Here is a 24,592-nt window from a genome sequence, read left to right as displayed (position 1 = left end):
TAGTTAAATGTGACAATATGAAAATAATTAGTACTAAAGTATGAAAACTGCATTGCTGATTGCCTAATGTTTCTGCCAACATTCCATCATTGAAAAGAAGATTAACAAAAAAAACAAGTAACCCACCAAACTGCACAATGACTCATAACAGTTCACACAAGGGCCTTGTTACATTCCACTTTGATAGAGTAGGCAATGCAATCACTCAGCAATAATTTGTGTGTGTGTGTGTGTAAATTAAGCAAAAAGTTTGTGAAAAAGTTTCCAAAAGTAGAATAATCATAAACGGATACATACATGGATAGTGACTCCATGCAGGATATAGCGATATACTAACACCAGCACAGACTCAATAAAACACTTCGGGTCAGTGCACACATTGAGTAAATACTGCGTTTTTTTCATAAACTGAATTAGTTGCAGAAAATCCGCAGCACATACAGTAGCAGCAAAGTGGATGAGATTATCTCATCCACATGCTGCGTAAATACTGAGCGGAAAAAACACTCAGAAATTGACCTGCGGTGCAGAGTTTTATTCCGCAGCATGTCAATTGTATTTGCGTAAATGCTGCTTATTTGTTGTGGGTTTTCCCCATTGAATTCAATGGGGAGGTAAAACCCGCAACAAATATCAGTTGTTGTGTTTTTTGCAATGGGTTTGCACCGATCCCGCCGCAAAAAACGCAACTCAGAAGTTCCACAGTTTGGTACGTTTTTGCGCCCGGAATACCCTGCGGTGCACAGGGCGGATACGCTGCGTGCTATTACGCAGTGTATCCGCCGCATGTGAACAAAGCCTTATGGTGGTGCACATGCTTAGGTCTGTTGGTACACTCGACTTGTCATTTAAAAAATAAACCACTAGCTAGAGCATGTGGATATATCTGCAAAACTCTATTGAGTTGGTACAAATTTACTTCTGCAATACAAAGATTCTTGTTTAGTGCAAAGTTGCACTTCATTTATATTTATATAGACTTTAGAGTATTCACATTCAGTAACTGATACATTCATTTGAGGTAGCTGTCAATATTGTTGACTACCTAGTACTGCACTGTATAAATATGTTCATCTCGATAATGTTTGATATTTAAAGTACCTTCTGCAAATTCAAAATTAAAGGGGTTTTCCAGAGATTTCAAAAAATAAAAAAAAAAACAGAAAAGTATCTGTATGTGTCTGAATGCTCAGCAGGTAATGCCACTATAGTTTAAAAGTAGTTCATTGTCTTGATGATGCCCAGCTCTGTGCAGCACCATTTTCATTTTGCAATGGCTGGCTATGGGCGGGATTACCAAATATAGATCTATACTTCCCATAATTCCGCTCACAGATAATGGGGGCAATTTATTAAGACTGGTTTTTCATACACCTGTCTTAATCTAAAAACAATATTGTAGTATAATGCACATAATTTAAGAGGTGCACGCCTCTATTAAATTAGGCTCATCTCTAGCCGCCCGTGAGCCAGAAAATCAAATCTACACCAGTTATGAGTTGTATTAGATTTGCACTAAATTTTACTTTAAAAACTGCCGTAAATTAATCGGCAGTGGTGAAGCCAGCCCATTCTGATAGATCCCAACCAGTATTTGAAAAATGGTGAGGCCTTGTAAAAATAGAAGTGTTACTAAATTATTGCGCAAAAAATAAAGAGGGCTCTATTCCAACATTGTCTCTATTTACAGCAGCCTGCAACATGTAAGGTAATGCTGTAATTACTCCCTGTCTGCTACTGAGACTTTGCTCTGCTTGCTAGACTCTGCACACTCTGCTGCCAAGCATGTGAAACAAATCCCTCCAGAAAGAGGTGGAGATAAGCGGCATGTGATGTATGGTGTCCTGTAGTACAGGGATGGGGACAGGGGACATAACCATGTGTTCAGTTTACGGGATGGCACACAAGCAGGAGATAAACACCAGAAGATTGGTCATGTGACTGCATGTGAGACTGGCTTACAGAAGCGTTTCAGCTACCAGCAGTACATTAGTAAGTGACTAATCTTACTGTAGTTAAACCATTTGCACAATTTTTTTAAAGACTGGATTAAATGTAGCTAATCAACCTTTCCCCAAATATACTCACAGGGATCAGGAAGCGGAGGGATCAGAGATGTGGGCTGTGGTGTGCAGTCTCTTGACACTAGATTGCAGCTTAAACTGCCTTGTGCCTACAGATCTTATAAGAAGAATCAATCTATTTTCTATTTTTTATACTATTTAGTACTGTAGAGGTACTACTATATTAGACTGTGAAAGAAATTCACTGGTGACTATTGTCACAGAGACCATCTAAATCAGCCCTTCAATAGAAGATCTCAGCTTCCTGCACCCCTTCCTTCAGTGAGTACAGTATGGAGAAGGAAGGGGGATATTGAGCTCAGCTGCAGTAAAACCCATCAGGAAAGAGCAGATAATTAAGGGTTTGTAACCAGAGTTATTTCCAGTACAGCTTCCCTGGCAGCTCATGACAACCGCTGCTCAGAACCTGGACAGGCAGCTGTGGAGAAGGAGCCACCCCTGTGAAGACCCCCAGGGATTTTCTGAACAGCAGGTCATTACAATACGTAATTAAAACATTGGTGATGGAGTGGACGCCTTCTATATGGGAAAAAGTAGTTTTTTTGGAGGGTCATTTTTAGATCTTTGGTAGTGTGCTTTGGACATGAAAGTTACAAAAAAAAACAACACATTTTACCACTAAAGAATTTATTTATGGAAAAAAGAAAACACAAAAAATAAACAAACTAAGATGTAATAAAAAGTGATAATATAAGTAAAATATGTAATCTACGTTAGGTTTGCACCTTTGGGGCACATAACGGAATTGCGGCACAAAAATTCTGCCGCAATTTCGCAGAAACTACTGCAGTTCCTGCATTTTTTACTGCAGGAAATGGTGTGGATTTTGCTGCCTTTTTCCCAATGCTAGGAGATGGTGACCTCTCTGAAAAACTCAGCAATTCTTTCCACGGCAGGAATTGACATGCTGCGGTAAAAAACATATGCACCGCAGGTCAATTTCTTGTCAGAAATTTTATGCAGCATGTGGATGAGATTTGTTAAATCTCAACCACTTTGCTGCTACTGTATTCTGCTGCATATTTTCCGTCCGCAAATTCTGGACGGAAAATACGCAGCAATTCCGCTACGTGTGGACAAGCCCTTGGAGATATGGAAATCGGAACATTTTACACTAAGCTTACAGTTTTCTTTATCTGCACATACAGTAGCTGTATGCTAACTGTGCAATGCATTTATAAGAACGGAGTACACATGCTATACATAAGCTACTCTCTAAGCCATTTGAGAAAAAAAACAAACACTTGTTTTCAATACATACAGTCCTTCCCCTTGTTTGCTCTTTACATTTTTATTATTCAGTAATTCATACACGAAGAAAGCATTAACATGCCCATGAGAACTCCTAAAAGTGAAAAATAACAGAGATGGATGCCTCAAGCAAGCCACTGCACGGTTCATAGCCTAATGCTCCAGAAACAAGAACTTTTCTTGGAATTGATCACTTTCCTTGTTTTAGAGTGAAATGCTCTCAAGAGCTTATCTCTCTCGGTCTTCCTTGTACTCCAGGTTTTATTACTTCTTTTGTAATATTTAGCACATCTAAAGACACCTTCAGAAGACAAATCTTTAATTTTAAGGATTTAATGGTCTACGACGAAGTGTAATACCCGACGTATCTTTGTTGTCATGTGAAAATGTAATAATAAATGAATTATGGAGATTGACTTACATTAAGATAGCAAAGGTTAAATGCATCATCATACAATGGATTGTAGATCCTCCTCAATATTATTCATGCTTTAACAATATTACCCAATGGGACTTGATTATGTGATATAAGAAACTATTTCCCTATGGGTTATCCACAGAAAAATCCCAGGAACCACATTGTTATACTTGTAATGAGTTATATATTTTAATTTCTTGTTTGTTCATGGCCAGTTTAATGCCTTAAGCAGGTTTATAATGGGAAAGAAAAATCCAATCTCCCTATACATTTAATTGCTGCCCCTAAAGCTTGGCAACTTAATTGCCTGGAGTCTCCTAAGATGGTATTGCATACACCTCTATTGAACCATTCATTTCAGATGGTGGCGTAAGTGACTAAATCTGGTTACATATGAGGGAGGCAGCACTTAAAACAATCTCGGATGCAAAACTGAAAACTCTATTTTTCCTGCAGAGGATGTCCCACTTTCCACCAAATTTTCCTTACATGAGTAACCTACTTCTGACATCAGGCTGGTCTGGTCCCTGCATGTAAAATGGCATTTTACTATGGATGGGCAACAAAAGTCATGACCTAGCATCCAGGCTGAGCTGCCATATCACTAACGCAGGAGTGGCAGACGTAACTCCAGGGATCTAGGTTATGTTTTATTAGGTTTGATTTTTGGATTACATGTAATAGCTAATTCATCATGAAATGCTTATATTGCTTGTTTTCTCTTTTTTATATCTTCATTTAAATAAAGCCTGATCTCAGTTGATAAAGAGTTCTATGTTTTACCCATCCTTAACTCTGATGGGTGCTAGTCTAGACAATGAATCTTGTCAATAAAAGACTTATAAAAGGCATAAAGGGGTTGTCCAGGATTCAAAAACATTGCTGCTTTCTTCCAGAAAAAGCATCACACCTGTCCACAGGTTGGGACTGTTAGTGAAGCTAAGCTGCATTAAACTAGATGGGCTGAGCTGCAATACCACACACAACCTGTGGACAGGTGCTAAAGGGTTTTTGGAAGAAAGAAGCCATGTCTTTCTAATCCTGTGCAATACCTTTAAGTTTAGTCTCCGGTTCCTGTAAAATAGCACCGTTAAATTAAAATAGATTGCCGTTGTCATCAATCGCTCACCATGGTAGGTAAGGAGAGGGCGACTAGGGGCCCATCTATAATACAGACATGAAGAAAAGTCATGATATGTATTCCTAGATAATTCCCACGGTCTTAAAAGACTGTCTCAAAGTTCTAATATTAGTGTAGCTGTAGGTTTTTTGTGAATTACAGAAAGAAAGGATCAAAAAAATAAATAAATAAAATGTAGTATGTTCTGGACTGATATTTGACTTACAATATCATGCCGAGTTCAAAAGAAAAAAAAACATACAAGCCACAAATACAGATACTGTACAATAGCATCTAGATGCCAGTGACTAATAACCATAAAGAACTGGGCATAGGCAGTTACCTAAATAGAAATCTTACATCATCACCTCATTATTAGGATGAAGCCTTAAAACAATATCTCCAAGGTCCGCGTTGTACAATTTAGTAAACAGGAAAGTGCCACATTTGACATCACTGATTAAGGCCAGGCATTTCCAACGCTTCGTACACATTTCTGAAATCCACAATGCATCAATTTTTAATAATTCCACTCTCTCTGCTCCATTAAAAAGATGGTAGGGGAAAGATTTTAGAGTAATTAATGATATAGTTAGCTGCTAAATATTAATAGGAATCGTAGTTCTGCATAAAATATAACATATAAACCTTGCCAATACAGACACACCAGTAATTAAAGTTGAATATGTAATTATGCTGATTTATAAGACAGGGAAAAAGTTACACTTTTCCAGGCTCTATGTAAACCGTGGGTAATAGTTAAAGTTGTATTTTATGATTTTAATAAAAGGGCAATGCACTTAATTTAGTGCAAGTTCAGAGCTGGTTTGAAGATCATAATCAGTCAGATAATGACTATGTACATTCCGGGTACTTTTATGGATATTGGCTCAATAAGGAGGATTTTCTGCTTTTGCATCCCTCACAGTTATAGCAGCAGGATGTTAATAAATATAATGTGTAATTTCAGGATCAAACGTAGATATCCTGCATATGGGATTTTAACACAACTGATGTGATCATGTATATGATTTGTTAAGAACAATAAACACAGTTTAATTTTGCAAAACAAATTGCGTTCTGATGTTTTCATTTAAGATTAAATGAACTGAAATGTTAGAATCATAAAACATACAGCAATAAATAGCTATAGTATGTCTAAAGGGAGTGATTCTATATCCACCTCTAAAGGTCACAAACTGTACATCAGTTTACTGCCCGTGTCCAGAAGACGTAAATAACATTAAGATATGATAATTGGCTATTTATACTAGTTAGGCATCTTTAATATAGGGTATTTATAAAACATTGCACCAATTAAGTGCTAAATTACCGTATTTTTCAGACTATAAGACGCACCAGGTTTTAGACAACCCAAAATAGGAAAAAAAGCCAACATCTTTTACTACTTTTACAAAGCAAAAACTATTTGTTAAAAAAAAAATATTGTTCTGTTTCACCTCATTCTGAGAGGCATTTATTGGTACATATGATTTTTTTTATCACTTTTTATTTCATTCCTTTTTTTAATTTTTTACATTGTGCTTGGGGAAAAAGTTTTTGTTTTTTTAACTTTGAATATTTTTTTACACTCCTGATAATTATCAAACTTTTTTTTTTTTACACATTTTATTAGTTCCCCTAGGGGACTTGATCGCTGGTACAATACACTGCAATACATGGATGAGTTACGGAAACAGCATAACTCGTTGAGCTACGCGGTTTCCAGAGTTGGGACCCGCATCTATCTGACATTTATGACATATCCTGTGGATATGTCATAAATGTCCTTCATGGGAAGACCCCTATAAATGTGGCGGTTGCTATTGACCACAGCATTTAACTAGTTAAAAACGGTCAGAAACATTGCCATCGCTGTTCCTGGCCGTTAGAGCAGCGTGTCAGCTGTAAAACACAGCTGACACCTGCAGTGTATGATCATCCACTCCCCGCTCCATGATGTGTCGGCACATCATGAGTCGGGAAGGAGTTAAGTAAGAAGCAGTCAGGGGGCACTTGACTGCCGACTAGAAGATGCAGGGACTTTTTAGCAAGATTTATATATTCCGAAAAGTACGGTAAGTCCACGTAAAATAGTATTTAGACCTACAGTGATATTTTCCCTTGTCCATCAGTAGAGTGTTCTATGGTAATACTTCTGCACATTTATCAGTGAGTATGCTCTACTTTACATTGGCAAGTAGTGTTAGAAGACTTTGCTCATAATATTTATATGGGTGATAATACCCATATCGATCGAGAAGACATGGCAGATTTTTATAGATGAGCAAACGTAAAAGGATATTTGACTAATAATATGTACGTTTTTTTTTTCTTCTCTTTATTTCAGGGTTTTTATCTGGATGGAATTCACTTTATACAAAATTTATTGGGACGTGAAAAATAACATGGTACTCTATGTCCTCCATAGGCAAAGGCACTCTTTGCAGCAGCTCCCTAATCTGGTTTGTAAATGGGGGTCCTCAACAGGCCTCTTTTCTCTATAACTATTATTGCATATGGATATGAATAGGTGTGGTCTAAAGAAGACAACCCTATTAACTTATCCTTATTTCTTCTAACAACTTAATTTTGATGACCTCGACAGCGGCTGATTGAATTCCATGTAAGATTATACTATAAAATCCACCTTTTACTCCCTGTACAAAACTGACATAGAAACCACATCAGAGAGTTGACTTGTCACATTTGTGTCACATAGTTTAGAGTGTTGATTGATATACAGTACTACACGGAGTTCTCTATGAAAAAGTAAAGATTTCTTCTCTAGTAGAACTCTTGAATACTTAATTCAATAATGCAAATATCTTGTTTTCAAGCGTGATTAGCACCATAAAGGGGTTTACCGGGACCAGTGTAAAGGGTTAATTACAGTGAGCACTCTAAGGGCTATATACATTACAGGATTATAGTCAGGGCAGAATGTGCATTTTCCCTGGGCCCTCCATCACCTGCTCCCCTTCAGCTCTACCTAAATATTCAAAGCAGCCAGATATGGGAGCTTCACTAATTTAAAAAATAAATTTAAAAATAAAAAAAACCAGCACTGCGGCTGCTCTATGAAAGTTATCCAAAAATGGGCAACCATAGTCTCACCTAGGGAGGATGACTTCTACTAGCTAGATTTGAATATTAATGTTTACAGTTGCTGCTAAATAGTACCATCCACATCACGTTTTTTGCGTAAGTTTAGCGTGTAGGTCGGGAAAGCGCCTGATGTACACGTCAAACACTTCCATAGGGCTCCAATAGCCTTAAAGTGGGCAAAAGAGTGCCCTTTCGGACTCTGAGGGGTTGGTATACATCTGTATACCTTTTTTTGTATGGATTAGTGTAGTAGCCTACACTATTCCAAACAACGGAATTTTGTTTTCTTAACATGGGTAGCCTATGGATGACGTATGCCACTGTATGGCATATGTTACAGGCATCCGTTAAACATATACGTCATGGGCTTTTCAATAGCTTTTCATGACGTATATGTTAAAGGGATACCATCATAGTCTATGGGGATGGATGCCTGTGACGAATGCCTAATATTGGCATCTGTCACCCATAAAATATAATGGCATCCATTTAATGTATACAAAAAATAGAAATAGAGGCAGCACTCCAAAGATCATACCACAAAAAGGATTTTTTTTTATTCACCCATCAGTACAGTAGGATGCAACGTTCCAGCTGCTCAATGCAGCCTTCGTCAAGCTTGGCAAAGGCTGCATTGAGCAGCTGAAACGTTGCATCCTACTGCACTAATGGGTGAATAAAAAAATCCTTTTTTTTGGTATGATCTTTGGAGTGCTGCCTCTATTTCTATTTTTTGTCTGATATCTGGGTATTTTAAAGTCGGATTCCTGGAGGCTTGCACCCTGCTACCCTGGAGGTTGTTGTTCTACTGTGCTGCCCATTTTCTCTATTTGGACATTTAATGAATACGTCATGAAAAGGCTCATGAGAGTTCATTACGTATATGTTTAACGTATACCATTGTAGTCTATGGGTGACGTAGGGCCACTGTTAGGCATCTGTCACAGTCTACATATAATGTAGCTTTTCATGGCATATACATTAAAGCCAAAGGCCAAAAACCTGATGTTAACGGGGCCTAAGAGGTGAGGGGTTTGCACCTCAAATTCTGTGCCCAGGGGCCTCTATCAACTTTGACCTGACCCTCACTATATACTCTATGTAGCGATTCCGTAACGAATTATAATCGTGAGGCCGTGGTTACAATTGCGACTTTGTTTACAATGAATGCATACATAGAATCCTCTGGGACAGTTTCACTATATAGAGTGCAATAAACTCTATTTGTTAGTTCCACACAACCCCTTTAGGCACAAATGTAGTGTTTGTTATTATGTATATCATAATCTATTAGCGTAAATGAAATGCGGAACAATTTATTCAAAAGTTGGCATTTCATCTGTGATCCTCCCCAAGTGTTTAAAGTAAAACAACTGTACAAACGGGTATCAAGGCTATAGCTGCAATAGACCAAAAAACAGCTTAGGAAAAACAAAATGTACACATTTTTTTGATAGATCATTTTATGAAAAAAAACACAAAAAAAACAACAATCATTTGTTTGCAGATTAACCTTCCATGATTGATACCTATATGACATTTTATGGTTAAATCTGTAGTTTAACTTACCTAAAGGGCCTCAAAGAATACAGGGGTTAAGTGGGCAGAAATGGTCATGGGACTTGCTGTAAGGGGGTGCACCATGATGTAATAGAGTACATATTACAAGGTGGTAAATGCATTGTGACACTACATTAATGAGTAGAAGGTCCCATTTTTTGTGTTCATTTCTGTTAAAAGCCCATGATGTGGCCTACCTGCTTGCATGTGTTAAGCAAAGATTTATCTTCAAAGGATTCATTTTGTCAAGTTCAAGTTAACCAAAGCACAAAAGTCATTTGTGGAATGGCATTTACATTAGTAAGGACAACATGGAAATAGCTGTGCCTCTTAATGTTGTAAAACGGTTGATACACATGAGTATAACTAAAACAAGCTGTGGACTTCTGGATTGCACTTACATGTGTGGTTGTGGGGAGCAGCCTGGACTGCTGTTTCCATTGCTGTCAATGTGATCCAGTGAACCGTTGAGGTCTTCATGTACTGCTTGTAGTAAGCCGGTGGATGCATTGTTTAACAAACCGGTGTTACTCAGCAAAGGTAAACTGCTTTCTGCAAGAGCAGCCTAATAGGAAAAATAAGAAGAAGTGTTAACCAATTTACTGTTTACACTTTTAGTAACAAAGCTTGGCACTATCTTGACCTGGCCACAGACACTATCAATATTATGCAGCGGTCACTCAACATCTCCCCATTAACCTCCATGTTCAGCTCAGCAAAACGTAGGGATAAGTGGTGGTTTGACAACTCTGGTGTCACTCATTTTGGTTTGGGAGAAGGGGTCGTGAAACAGCCTGCAGATCTAGCTAACTCTAAACTACAATGTTTATAACCAGCTGTAGGCAGGACAAGAAAGTGTTAACATACACTGGAAATTCTACAATGAAAGTTTGATATCAATTTAATTTTAGACAGGAGGATAATACAAGTTATCCTATTAGAACATAGCAGGTCACCTAGAATAGATTGACTATTAGAGAAAATCATTAGAAGTCTTTACCTTCTATGTTGCGGAGCTAAGGCAGTTCGGATCACTTATGTATTCTGTTTTGCAGCTGGCTGACAATATCAATACTAGTAGTGTTCTTCTCATTGTAGAAATCTTTAATCTGTCTACATTACTTAGAATAATGTATGTATAATCCACGTGCGGTGCAGTGCCCCAACTAGATTGCTTAATTCACAGAGAAACAGTCACACAAGCAGTCATATACTCTGTGGAAATATGAGTGTTCCAGGACTTGCCACAGGGTGTCCTTCTTGCTACTTCACATCAAAAGCAATAAGCATTGGAGCTACAGTTCATTCCTCTTTTAAAGCTACACAACTGTATGAAAAACACTGTAAATATATTTTCTAAAAAGCTAAATATATTTTCTATAAAAGAAAAATAAGTCAAATTCAATGTCTTACCTGTAAACTTGCATTAAGAGCTGCTCCATAGCCAAGGCTGGTAGGGATGTTTTTTACTAACGTTGGACTACTGCAGAAAAAACACATTCATTGATTACAGTAGGTAAAGAGATCCCTGATCCATATAACATATATAATAGGTCTCCTGTAATGGAAACTTTCATCTATTTATCCATCTTGTAAAAATATCTATTAGAGACCTATGTAAAACAACTGAAATTTCTACCAACACATACACTTACGGATACCTCTACTACTAATAAAAATTAGACTGTAAGCTTATGTGAGCAGGGTCTACATGCCACTCGGCAATGTATGTTCAAATTCCTATCTCTGATTGTATAGTGCTGAAAATCCAATGCTTACTGCTTTTTATATACAAGTAAAGTGGTAAATAATAATAAAATAAATTATTAATATTATTAGTAGTAGTGATAGCATTTTCTTTCAACACTGAAATGTAACATTACTGTAGTTAACGTAAAAATTTATATTTTAACCAAAATACCTGTCCTTAGTATAAAACAACCTGCTCCTACTGTCACTCTCAGAGCCCTGTTTGCTCAAATTGTCACCTAAATATCTAGTTTGGTCAAATATTTACTACACTTATTTTGTCTTTTTATGGAAAACAATACCAAGTGTTGTAACTATGTCACAGCAAACTATACTCAAATATCTGCAGATTTCCTTGTCGAAATTACATCTGGTAAATGTGGGTAATGGACCTGTTAGACACAAACAATGTATACAATATTCCCTTGTAGATATTGTATGTGTTTTAGCAGATCTATTACTCACCTTTATGAGGTGTATATACCTTAAACATCTGTGTAGAGTTCTAGATTGTATACAGTAGACATGTAATAAACTACCGAGATACAACAATGTGCTTTTCTGTATTAGTCATTTTATGTCTGCAGACAATTCATCATTCTTAAGGCCAATAGCTAAGCTATGGAAGTAAGAGGATGGCACTTAATAAAGCAGTACTTTGAATGGTGAACAGAAAAAACTGGGCATTTATTTAACGTCATGAGACAGGAGTATATTATACTTTACAACTACAGGATTTACAAGAGTAAACTTATTTAACTCTTTATAGGCATCACCTGAATTTAAATGTTAATAAGGTCTTAAAGGAAGGTTGGAGTTTTTGTTCCCTGAGCATCTGCACTTATTTTCAAACATAAGTAACAAATTACATATTATTTAATATTACAACTAGTCATTATTTAAGCCGGAAATTTCTGTGCCATAGGGATCAGCAATCCCTATGAAACGCTCCTTTCACAGTTCATGGAGGGCTAAAGAAACCACAGATGTAACCTCTATAGATTGTTACTAAAATGCATATGTTTTTATATCAAAGTTATTTGTTAATAGATAAAATAAAAGTTTACCCCTGTATTAGAAAAAATGAATAACACAATAATATTGTGGCTGTGGCAGTTTTTTTTATCGTATCTTGCACCCAACTTTTGGTGCATTTTTGATGTACAATGTTGCATTTAGTTTTAAACATATTTATTACTAGAATGCACTGAAATAAACTGATGTTTGCTCCTTACTAGTCACTTTTCAAAAGTGTATTGAAAATGGCGTGGTTACCCGGAAAGGGGCATGGATTCATAAAATTTATCATACAGCGTGCAATTTAGCACATTTTCTGACTGCCTGGTCTATGTTTACAATGTCTAAATCTTAAACAGCATTAGTAAATCTTCACCTTTATATATTACAAGCAAAAAGAATATGTCTTTAATAAATTGGTCAATTTTCTGTTCATTCTCCTTGCTTTGTTAACGTTTTAGGAGGTGAAATTAATGGAAAAAAAAATTTCTACTTACAACTGTATGAAGAGTGACAATATATGGGTCAAAATATCGACTTTATTTTTTTACTATTATAATGTACAAACTTTAGGTAAATGTGTTTGCATTAAATAAAGAAATGCTTAAAAACAGAAAGATGTTTTGGGGAAAGAAGATTCTTATGATAATTCAGAAACAAACTAGTGTACCATCCTAAACCGGTACCATAGAAGGCAGTCTCTTAATTGTCATAAACCCATCAGGTAATTGCCAATCAGGAGATCACTGATCAGGTCATTGTCAATCAGGAGATCACTGTTAACAAGATCTAACAGGGCCCACTGTACATTTAACCCACTTGGGCATCCCAACCCACAGTATAGCACTGCAGAAAAGCATTTAATCACAAGTATAATAAAAACCTACCCAGTGATTTTTTGTGACCTCCGTTTCTGATATTCTGCTTCATCGACTGTCCATACTGCCCCTTTAACATTTTCTACTCGCACAAAACATTTGTGCAGGCTGAGATTGTGACGTACAGCATTCTAAATAAGATATATGATAGGAGAAAGTACATCAGTCAAATAGTCCACAGATAGTTTAGTTGTTCATGGAGATGACATGAATTAAAAATAGACATTTCAGTTTTGTTATAACATGAACAGTCTTTTAAAAAAAATTATATAAAAAAAAAAAAAGAGACTAACTTGAACTCTGTTATATGAACCTTTCAAGCTATTTTAATAATAGCTATGTCAGAACCTTCCTTTCAGTGAGCTGGTCTTAATTGCAATATCTGTACAAATTACAGTATCTTTGAAAATGCCAGAACAATTAGGTCAGCTCGGCTCTGTCCCCGATCAAGCACTCAGGGACGGAGGAGATGTCCAAAGGAACCAGTCCTGCTTGAGGTATTAACATGCTAAAAAGGCTACAGTGACAAGTGTTAATTTTGCACAAAGCTTTATGCAAATAAGCTCAAAGGCATTCTTTTCATCCCACAATAATGAAATGACAGAGTTTGTTTATTCAGTGTTATTAGATGCCATTTTCTAGTTACAGTTTAATGTTTCCTGACTACTGGTTTATCTGAATGATATGTGAGCCATACAGACTTATCATATCAGTATACCCACACCTTCATTGTACCCATTAGCATGCTTTCATATCTGTTACTTAAACGTAAGCTTTTTTTTTTATTATATGATTTTTTTATGGCATTTTCTATTTATTCTACAAAGTGTCAATTATTTACCGTGCTCAGGTCAAGCATATAAAAAGCAAACAAACTTTAATGTCAATGTATTTAGGTTAACAGCTGGTGTTGGTGACACATTAGTCTATTAACCTTTTTTTGTGGGCAGAAGCACCAGTCTAAATAAAATGTTATATGAAGAATGGGTTAAATACATTGGTTGAGGAACGCGACTGTTAATCTGACATATTTTTATTCGGATTCTTCTACAGTGTGCCATCAAGTCAATTCGGTAATGACCTAATTCTTATTTCCAGCATATAAAACAAAGTAATTTTGATAAAGATTTCTTTTTATTTGCACAAAGACAAGCTTCTGGGTTGCTTTAAGAGGAGAATTCTTAAAAAAAAAAAAAAAAAGCATAAGCAGATCTAGCATCTGACCTGAAATCCAAGGATTTGATTGATCTTAATGCCCATGGCTCGGAATATGATAATTTTAATATTAATGAGCAAATGAGCAGTTTTATTATGCATGCGATATAGTTAGAACTAATAAGCTGTTCAGAATGAGTTTTGCTGGATCCCCGAGCTGTGGAGATGAGACCGAGCTAAGATATTAAATCACCTTTCATTTCTTTTTAAATTTCTTTCAGTAAATCAAATGACAGAAAATTCTGTACAATCTCTAATGAGTAACAAAAGAAAATGCAAATCTTCAACATAAATATTACCTATTGAAAGAGTCGTTAAATAGGTTCCATGCCGGTTAGAGGGGTTATATTCCACTAAACCAAACGTGTATCGGTTAGCAGCGTGTAAATAAAACAATTGCCTCATTTGGCCGCTGCACACAACAGCTAATAACTTCTAAACATTCTGTAAATGAAAAGCATTCTAAACCTTTCACACCCATATATCTGTAATCGCCTGCCAGATTCATTTGCATTTTAAATCCAAATTAATTCACTTTAGCATATCTCACAGTTGAAAATTCTTAGTATGCTGATGAGTGCTTTGCCGTCTCTGTTCTCCTCAGCTACAAACATTCTCCCCTTTTGTATGAAATGGCTTGTGGCTAATTGATGTTTCTGACTGCTTTTTGAAATGAAAATAAAACAGTTCACTTAGACTGTGCTGAGTACCCTTATCTTCCCAGACATTGCTCTCCAGCCGAAATAGATGCACACGAGTAACATTTTTTAGCACCCGGTAGGAAGCAGACAATGAGGTTGTTTGGACAGGGATATGGATGAACCCTTTTGTCTAAGTAAATAAACGGCATTTATGGGCTGACAGGATAATATTCACTTTACTTTCTTTTTAGTTCCAGCTGAGCAGCCCTGGTCTTCACTACAGTGGCACATTCGGTCTGTATGATGAGCTATGATGTGTACAAAAGGCACCGACCAAGACAAAACCTACAGCTTCCATTTGTTGCACAAGGCAAACAGACATTTTTCAAACTAATTAGCCAATAATATGCAAGAGAAAAAGTAATATAGTGCGACTAACAAAGGTGTTGATGATTGAGTGCTCAGACTGTAATTAGTGTGTCAGGCCCTCATTTCTCTGCCAAGCCTCTGCTATTAATTGCACCAAATTAGAAAACGATATCAGAGGCAAAATTATTCTTTCACTTGTCATTTTGAGAGAGAGAATTCATTCCATTCAAGAGGCAGGTTAAAAAGAGGGGACGCAGATACTAATCTGCTTATGTCATGGAAATAAATGGTCCTTGTGCTATCAGCGAGCAGTATGTGAGCCATCTAAAGCCGCTTGAAAGTAGTTACCTTCCAAGTTGCTGCATTACGCCTGAAGTAAGCAAACGTCCGTGTAAACCAGCTGTAAATTTCATTAAGTGTTAACTGCCTGTCACTTGATTCCATGATAGCCTGAAATGAGACAAGATGCATAGTGACATTAAAAAGACTTACTAACTAGACCAGATGTCAATTGTGTCACTGTCACGTCTTGAGCTATTAAGGCATGCTCATCTAATAAAGGTTCAATTTCCTCAAACCTACCTGCCTTATGAGAGTTGCATATGTGAATGGAGGACGGACATCTGCATTTTTATAAAACTCGTAGTTTGGGGCAATTTCTATTAAAACAGAAGAAGATTGTTAGTCAAAGTGCATTCTCCAGATGAATATAGAGAGTCATATACAACAAATACCCTTATGTAACCAAGAGAAAAACACAACTTTTTCCTGACATCCATGGGAAACGCAATCACTTTACAATTGTTAAAGAATATCGAAAAAACTGAAATTATTTCATATACATATCCAACACAAACAGAGCACTATAAGGGTACCTGAGGACATAGGAATGTTGTATTTATCAGAATGTCGTCTTCGAATAGCTCCAACGTTGGGTATACTGGCCGTAGTTATTACAGAGGGTCCCTGGGTAAGTGGAGTGATGGGTGCTGTCGGCGTGGTTGGGGTTTGAGGTAAGCTCTGAGGGGATGTGTCTAACATGTTTTTAGACATGGTGACACTAGACACTAGGTTTAGCTGAAAAACACAAAGGAGATAGGCACGATTAAAAATAACGGTTCAAGCGCATAGTGCATTACATCAAGAACAAACAAATAGACGACCTCTAATATTTAGACTATATATATATATATGTATATATATATATAAATATCACACCTGAGGAGAAGGAACCTACTGCAAAGAATTATCAGCTAACATTTATAACTAGAGACTATACCCAGACTTGATCTAATAAAAGGACATTGTTGGATTATTATGTAACATTGGGTCATTCCGTTTATTCAGAGAAGAGATATGTTGATTAGTAAATGATTTAAACTAAAAAAACATTAAAATCAAAAATTCTCAAAACTAAAAGATCTTCGATAAGTTCACATTCGACCCTGCCATAGTGTTTGTTCATAGTCCTAAATCTCAGATGAGAAGCTCCAACCAGCTGGAAAATCTTACACTGACCTTTAGTCTCCTTGCTAATTTGGTGGAATGGTAATGACATTACTACATATTCAAACAAAATTGTCTTAATTGCAAATTAGCCGGGGGAGGCTGAAATTTTTCAAATTAAATCTGATTGGAGATGGGGAGAGGGAAATGGTATTTCCTCACTAACAATCATTTGTGGCATGTGTTAACAAATATAATGAAATGTCAAGTTTGCCAATTCCTCTGGAAGGATCATTTTCAATTTGTGATTACAGTGTCACTTATTGCTGATATACCCTGGAAAGTGGGTGTCAGAATGGAGAAAGGAAAAGATAGGTGTGAATATATGCAATCTTTTCTAAAATGTGTCTTCCATTTATCCCCATAGAGAACCACTATTCCTCATTATAAAAAAAAAATCATCCCCTCCACCACACCTCTCTGGCCATAAATAGCATCCAATTAGCAAAACTTAGTAGTAGCGAAACACTTGCCATGATTACAACTATAATTTCAGTGGTATTCATCAGACATAATGTGTGGGTAATTTGATTCATAGCCCTACTTAACCCTTCCCGCTTTTCCATAACATGAAGTGTTAAAATTTCTAGCTTCCTACTTGTAATAATTATTTGCCTGCACGTTGTATTAGCCTTTCACCTGAACATTAAAAAAAGAAATCATCTGCTACTGTATGGAATTTAGCAACACCTGCCCTTTTAAATCCCCAACATTCTTTCTGAGACAAACATATTTTTAATAGGGAGAAATGGTGTGTACAGCATTGATTGATCTTTCTTTGTGGATTTGTTTTACACATTTAGTCAGTGGAGAGATTTGTTAGGGAAACAAAAATTAACATATGCCAGCTAATTGTTCCTCTTTCTTGGGAAGCAGCCAGAAGAAGCACATTAGCAGTCTAATAATAACGACTGGCACCCTGAAGGCATCCCCAAGTGCATCTGTTCCCAATAAACCGCAAACTGTTATTCAGCTCCCACTCAAAGCCAGCAGAGTGAAATGGGAATTCTTTGTTACGTACATAAAAAGGCTGAGATGATATTACTAAATGCTATACTTCATGCGTTTAGAAAACCAATTGTATGTGCTTGTTCATATCATGTACACTACAACATCTTTTCCAGAACTACAGGCTACAGTGCACATTCTACCAGCCCAAGGACATCAACGTGTACCAACAGGCAGCACATGTAATGCAAATATACCACTACTAGGTTCACAAAAGCAATACTCCATTCTGCAAGACATTGAATTAGTATATTATTATCAAGATATTTCAAGGTAGGCATTAGAAACAATTTGTACAATGTCTATACCTGGTTGTCATTGTACTTACTCACAGGTAGTAGTTTATTATACATTAATTTATTCTACAAAACCTTCACTATATTTTAGAACAAAAATTTTAGGCTGCCATGTTTCATTATTTTTTTTATTAAAAAGATGTATAATCAGCAACCATTTTGTACAGGGATCACTGGTCCTTGATATTCAAGAGCCATTGTATAAAATATAGATAAATGAAGTATTTAAATATCGGAATATAATGCCTACTAACATGAGGTCTCGGGATAGCCCACAGATTGAATAGGTCAGGGCTTTTGGGCCAAGCAGTAATTTGTAGCCGGTGCCAAGAATACTAAGATCCAGCTGTGATATTGAATCATGTATGGAAAGCTTTGGTCAATTACTAGGTTAAAACATGAGAGATCACCTTGAAAAATTTCCATCAGTTTTTTTGTGACATTTAAAACTGTAGTATTCAATGAAATGCTTTTTATTTTCACATACTTACCGACCAATATGTCCTCATACGTTGTTACTTAGAAAGGTCCAGAGAATTTTGTATGTGATTTTTATGATTAATCCTGTCTACAAAGCCCTAACTTGGCATTACATTGGATCTTCTAAAAACAGTAGCGCGGTCGCAAGTGATGTACATAGAAAACCCAAATTGTCTACGGACATGGCCTTTTAGTCCGAAAATTACCTAACCCAAGCATTGGAAACACCATTCTATAATACTACCAATAAACTATCTGCTTTTCATTTCTTGGGGACCAGTCATGTGTCAAAAATACAAATAGCGGACTCCGCAAGAAAACGCAAGTGTAAATCTAGCTTTACTGGCTATCTCGTAACGCTAAGGGTATATTCACACGGCAGCGTCCGTTATGGCTGAAATTACGGGGCTGTTTTCAGGAGAAAACAGCTCCGTAATTTCAGCCGTCATGGCATGTTGAGACGCTTTTTTCCTGCGTCAATTACGGACGTAAATGGAGCTGTTTTTCCATGGAGTCAATGGAAAATGACTCCATTTAACGTCTGAAGAAGTGACAGGCACTTCTATGACGCGGGTGTCTATTTACGCCTTTTGACAGCGGGGCGTAAAAAAAAGACTGTCGGAACAGAACATCGTAAGACCCATTCAAATGAATGGGCAGATGTTTGCCGACGCTATCGAGCCGCATTTTCGGACGTAAATCGAGGTAGAAAACGCCCGAATTACGTCCGTAAATAAGCCGTGTGAACATACCCTAAATATTATTCTATCCCTTTCATTCGATTTTGATGCTTTTCATGATACACTGGACATAAGGTATAAATGTATTAAATATGAAAAAGTGCTACATATTCTTAAGAAAATAAATGATCTTAAAAAAGAATTTACAATTACAATATTCCTAACAAAAACTGGCAATTTTACCCTTAGTGTAATGAAAAGCACAGCTAAGTGCATTGTACTCCATATTACTGAGCAGCACTTTAGGAGACGGTCTTAATTTCCAAGTCTACAATTCTCCAAGAACTGTCAACTTTTCTTCCCGATCACCCACCCCTGTACTATCAGCCAAAAATAAAGTCTGCTGAGCGAGGACACTGCATAATTTGCTCCTTATTTTTAAAACACGTTTCATGGACTCCCTTAAGCTGCAGACTGAATGGGAGCATAGCGATATATATTATTTACATTACTTTACAAGTCTTGTATCAATTTATATGGGAGTATCAGACAAGAATGTGGACTCCTGCTTTCCACTATTCACATAACAATCAAAAGATTAAAGGCAGAAATATGTCAGACAAATATGTTCAAAATAATCTGCAGGAATTTGAATTTCTATATGTATGCAAATGAATATGTTTACAATGTTCCGCTAAGTTATTTTAGCAGCCGGCCATAACAAGCATAACATGTTTGTAGCCATGCAATCATGAAGTGATAAAGAAGAATGTATTATTAAGTAACGGAAAGCATGTAAAAACTAAGATGAACACTTAACCACCTTAGCTCATCTGAATATATTCAAGGTTGGGTGAAACTCATTATTCAGGACTTGCAGCCTTGATAACTTTGATTTTCATCCATCCATAGCATGGCCAAAAGGTACCGTTTAATGAAGTACCATTCAGAGAGTAAATGGGGTCATATAATAGTGCGGTTGCACCTTGTGTTCATGTACTGATAGCTGTTAAGGGTGCAGTGATGAACCAACAGAGCTCATTTCTCCCTGGTAATAAATTCATCCTATTAATATTTATCAAATGTGTGGGCTGTCTCAACCGAGACAGTACACACGAGATCATAAATCTGCACTATCATATCAATTTTAAGGCCTTTTTGTGCTGTGTAAAATATTTAGGTTTTTTTATATTGCCCTTTTGCAACTTCGGTGTTTCTGTGCACTCCTTGAGATACGTCTGTTCAGTGGGATCTTTAAACTGCGGTCTCGTTTTAAATGGTTCATCTAAGATTCTGTATTAATTGCTCACCATCAAACACAATTAGCAATTCTTTCATGTGTGGTTTATGTAATGTAATACTTCAATTACATTATTCATTCAGGTTCTGTTTTGGATTATAGGCTGAAAATTCTTTATTAGTGTAGATGTAACCATGCTGCTGGAGTTTTAAAAAATTCACTGATTGAATAATTAATTGGAAAAGAACAAGCTGCAGATTCCTGATGGATTTATGAGACAATTATTCCATCTTGTGATTATCTACATTTTGCTATAGGAAGCTAGGAGAAAACTCATTTTATTCAAATGAAACACCAGGCTTCATCAGAGAATAGCAACGCCACCCTGAACTTTATCATTAAATGGGAGCGAGGGGTTAATGGTCCACCTTACGTAAAATTAGCCAGCAATACTGACAGTATTTTCTGAAATGCAACAAATAATCACCAGTCTATTTACGACTGATTCCCTGATCATTATATACAATCTTTTAGAAAACAAAACAGCAGCAAAGTTTAATATCACTGCATTTTCTAATCTATATAAGTTTACAAACTATATGCGCTAAGAGTTTTTTTTAGCTATTTATATTCAATACAACTGTATCATGTAGAATATGCATAGCCATGTTGTACTGTATATGTAACACTGTGCATAAACAAACACTGCCTATTTTATCTGCCTGTAGACATAGGAGAATTTCCATAGGAAAATTAGGAGCCATACAATACTGTGTAGGGCAAAATATGTATCATCATTCATAAAAACACCTTAGAGCGTATCTGTCATCATACTATGCTGTCCTGTTTAAGAGAAGCATAGTATGTGCAGTGGACCTGTCTCCAATTAGCCTAAAAAAAATATATGGTGCCATTTGGCTAATAGCAGCTAGGAAAGAATATAGCAGACTTCTAGTTATGAATCCGCTGTATTCATGAAGAAGCTGCTCCCGCTACCTCTCTCCGTCCCCCTCACCAGTGACTGACCGGCTGCCATGTACCTGGCTGTATACGCAGCAGCCATCAGTCACTGCTGAGTGGGGTACAAGGAGGTAGGAGAGGCAGAGGGGAAAGCACCCCCCTCACGAACGCACAATATTTTTTATATTTAGGGCGGGTTCACACATAGCGGAATTTCACTTAAATTCCGCTGCGGACACTCCGCAGCGTTAATCCGCAGCGGAGCCGTTTCTCCATTGACTTTCACTTTAATTTAGCAGTGTTCGTTTACACGATGCGTACAATTCCGCTGCGGAGCATAGGCTGCGGAGCGGAATTTGGTGTCCGCAGCATGCTCTGTCTGTTGCGGAGCAGTGGCGGACTGGTTGCGGACTCATGGCGGAATTTCTCCATTGACTTCAATGGAGAGTCAAAATTCCGCAATGAAGTCCGCAGATCTTATGTGTGCTGCGGAGCGTATTGTTTTTACTACCATGACATTTCTTCATTCTGGCTGGACCTATGTATTTCTAGGTCTACAGCCAGACTGAGGAAGTCAATGGGGCTCCCGTAATGACGGGAGCGTTGCTAGGAGACGTCTGTAAATAGTCACTGTCCAGGGTGCTGAAAGAGTTACGCGATCGGCAGTAACTGTTTCTGCACCCGGGACAGTGACTACCGATCTCAATATACATGTATCTGTAAAAAAAAATATAAGTTCATACTTACCGAGAACTCCCTGCGTCTGTCTCCAGTCCGGCCTCCCAGGATGACGTTTCAGTGTAAGTGACGGCTGCAGCCAATCACAGGCCAAGCACAGGCTGCAGCGGTCACATGGACTGGAGCGTCATCCAGGGAGGTCGGGCCGGATGCCGAAAGAGGGACGCGTCACCAAGACAACGGGCGGTAAGTATGAATTTCTTTTACTTTCACTAGGGAAAGTGCTGTCCCTTCTCTCTATCCTGCACTGAATAGGGAGAAGAGAAGCACTTTTCCTGCAGTCCGCAGCGGCCAGTCCGCATCAATTTTCTGCACATTTTGTGCAGATCCGCTGCAGAATCTGCAACGCAGATTCTGTGCGGCATTGATGCGGACAGTTGCGGAGGAATTCCGCCATGTGTGGTCATGCCCTTATTGTCATTTGGGCTGATACTGCAGCAGACCTGGCTCCATACTATGCTGCCGTTAAATAGGAGAGCATTGTGTCATGACAAATCCACTTGAACTCTTAACAGGCAAGCATATCAGAGGTATATAATCCCGATAAATTACACTTCACAAATTAATTAATAGGAACTTCACCAGCTTAGCTATAACTCTCTATCCATCTCATATCTATCTGAAATGTATCTCTCTCTCATATCTTTCTCATTTCTAATCTAATCTATCTATCTATCTATCTATCTATCTATCTATCTATCTATCTATCTATCTATCTATCTATCTATCTATCTATCTATCTATCCATCTAATGTCCATCGCATATCTATCGCATATCTAGTTACAGATGTGTCCACTCTTACCTTTGCTTGAATTTGGTTAAGGATTTCAATTTATCATGAAACAAATTAAATACAATACTGCGACATGTTAGCAAAAACCTTAACAGTCTGCAATTCACATCACAACCACTGGGTGGCCACACATAGCATAGACATCTCGTGACAGAGTATCATGAAATCATGAAGGACACATCTGTATCTATCTAATATCAAAGTGCATATATCAAATTAACATAATCTATCTAATATCTTCCTAACATCTAATATCATGCTGCAAATTATATTCTTTATATTTATCTCTTGATCTCACATCTATCTATCTATCTATCTATCTATCTATCTATCTATCTATCTATCTATCTATCTATCTATCTATCTATCTATCTATCTATCTTGTATCTTCCTAATATCATACTACATATATCCTATCAATATATCTCATACCAAATATCTATCTAATTTCAAATCTACCTACCGAATATCTATCTAGAAATCAAAAAATTAGCAGCAACTCCAAAGATTCAGCTCACCTTATTTTTTGATTTCTGTGTACTTGGAGCTTTGGTCTGTTCTCAGAGCTTGCACCCACACGCTGCCAGTGCTGCTGGGATTTCTATCTATCTATCTATCTATCTATCTATCTATCTATCTATCTATCTATCTATCTATCTATCTATCGCCTACTTATAACTATTAACACAAGTACAACAAGCACGATTGTTATAACAATACATTTAGCACACAGTAACTATTAAAGATGTCTTTAGATTTAAATGTGACAATATAAATTGCAGATAAAGGAAATTTGCAGGATATTTTGAAACCAATGACAATTTCTAAATCCATTTTAAATTGCTGTTTTCCAGTATTTTAGTCTACTTTGCTCGAAAAGCAGCAGATAGTGTTGAAATGAGTGAAACTATCACACTTAGATATCTTTTCTGGCTCTGCTCTGAAAGTAATGATTTGTGCACTTATAGGTGTAGTTTGTTTAGTATCACCTACAGTGTAGATTGGATAGATTGTGTTAAAGATAGCATTACTTTTAGAGAAACATACAATTTGACAAGATATTGCATTTTACATCCATTTTATTGCAATATTTTTCATCACACTCATTGTTTTCAAACTGTCACAAAATTGTTCATTTTCTTAGTCGGTTACATGTATAGACCTATTTACTGTTTATAAAGCAATATGCACTTACAGGTTTTGGAGATGGCTTGGGCTCTGAGGGTCGCATGTGCAAGTGGGTCATCATTGCTTGAAGACGTTCACGCTCTTTAGAAAGCTGTTAAGGAGGAGTAAAATCAGAAGCATTTCAGAAAGGACTGCTGTAGCTATTTTATCCTAGTGATACATCTTATCATCAAGCATGTCTCCATGTAATGAATTCAGCGCATAAAATGCAGAGTTGCACACTGTGAGAATGAAGACGTACACTGTCCTAATAACCACCTATAATAGGCAACTGTGATTTGTTTTAAGTGAA

General features: G+C 37.0%; 1 protein-coding gene across 19 annotated transcripts in view; it reads right to left on the bottom strand.

Annotated features, from left to right (window-relative positions):
- The window catches only part of FOXP2 (forkhead box P2), a 239,439-nt gene that overhangs the window by 24,155 nt on the left and 190,692 nt on the right, over window positions 1-24,592 (bottom strand). For 18 of the 19 annotated variants that reach the window (XM_075857099.1, XM_075857098.1, XM_075857109.1 and 15 more), the window contains 7 exons: window positions 24,308-24,391; window positions 16,286-16,487; window positions 15,993-16,069; window positions 15,759-15,860; window positions 13,195-13,316; window positions 10,955-11,024; window positions 9,943-10,106 (listed from right to left, as the gene is read on the bottom strand). In XM_075857099.1, the coding sequence (XP_075713214.1) occupies window positions 9,943-10,106; window positions 10,955-11,024; window positions 13,195-13,316; window positions 15,759-15,860; window positions 15,993-16,069; window positions 16,286-16,487; window positions 24,308-24,391 (821 nt within the window). Of the gene's footprint in view, window positions 1-9,942; window positions 10,107-10,954; window positions 11,025-13,194; window positions 13,317-15,758; window positions 15,861-15,992; window positions 16,070-16,285; window positions 16,488-24,274; window positions 24,392-24,592 lie in introns of those variants that run through there. The other variant, XM_075857116.1, reaches the window with a different exon arrangement.

Source organism: Rhinoderma darwinii, chromosome 3, assembly GCF_050947455.1.
Source record: "Rhinoderma darwinii isolate aRhiDar2 chromosome 3, aRhiDar2.hap1, whole genome shotgun sequence".
Lineage (NCBI taxonomy): Eukaryota > Metazoa > Chordata > Amphibia > Anura > Rhinodermatidae > Rhinoderma > Rhinoderma darwinii.
This window is presented reverse-complemented; position numbering and strand designations above follow the sequence as displayed.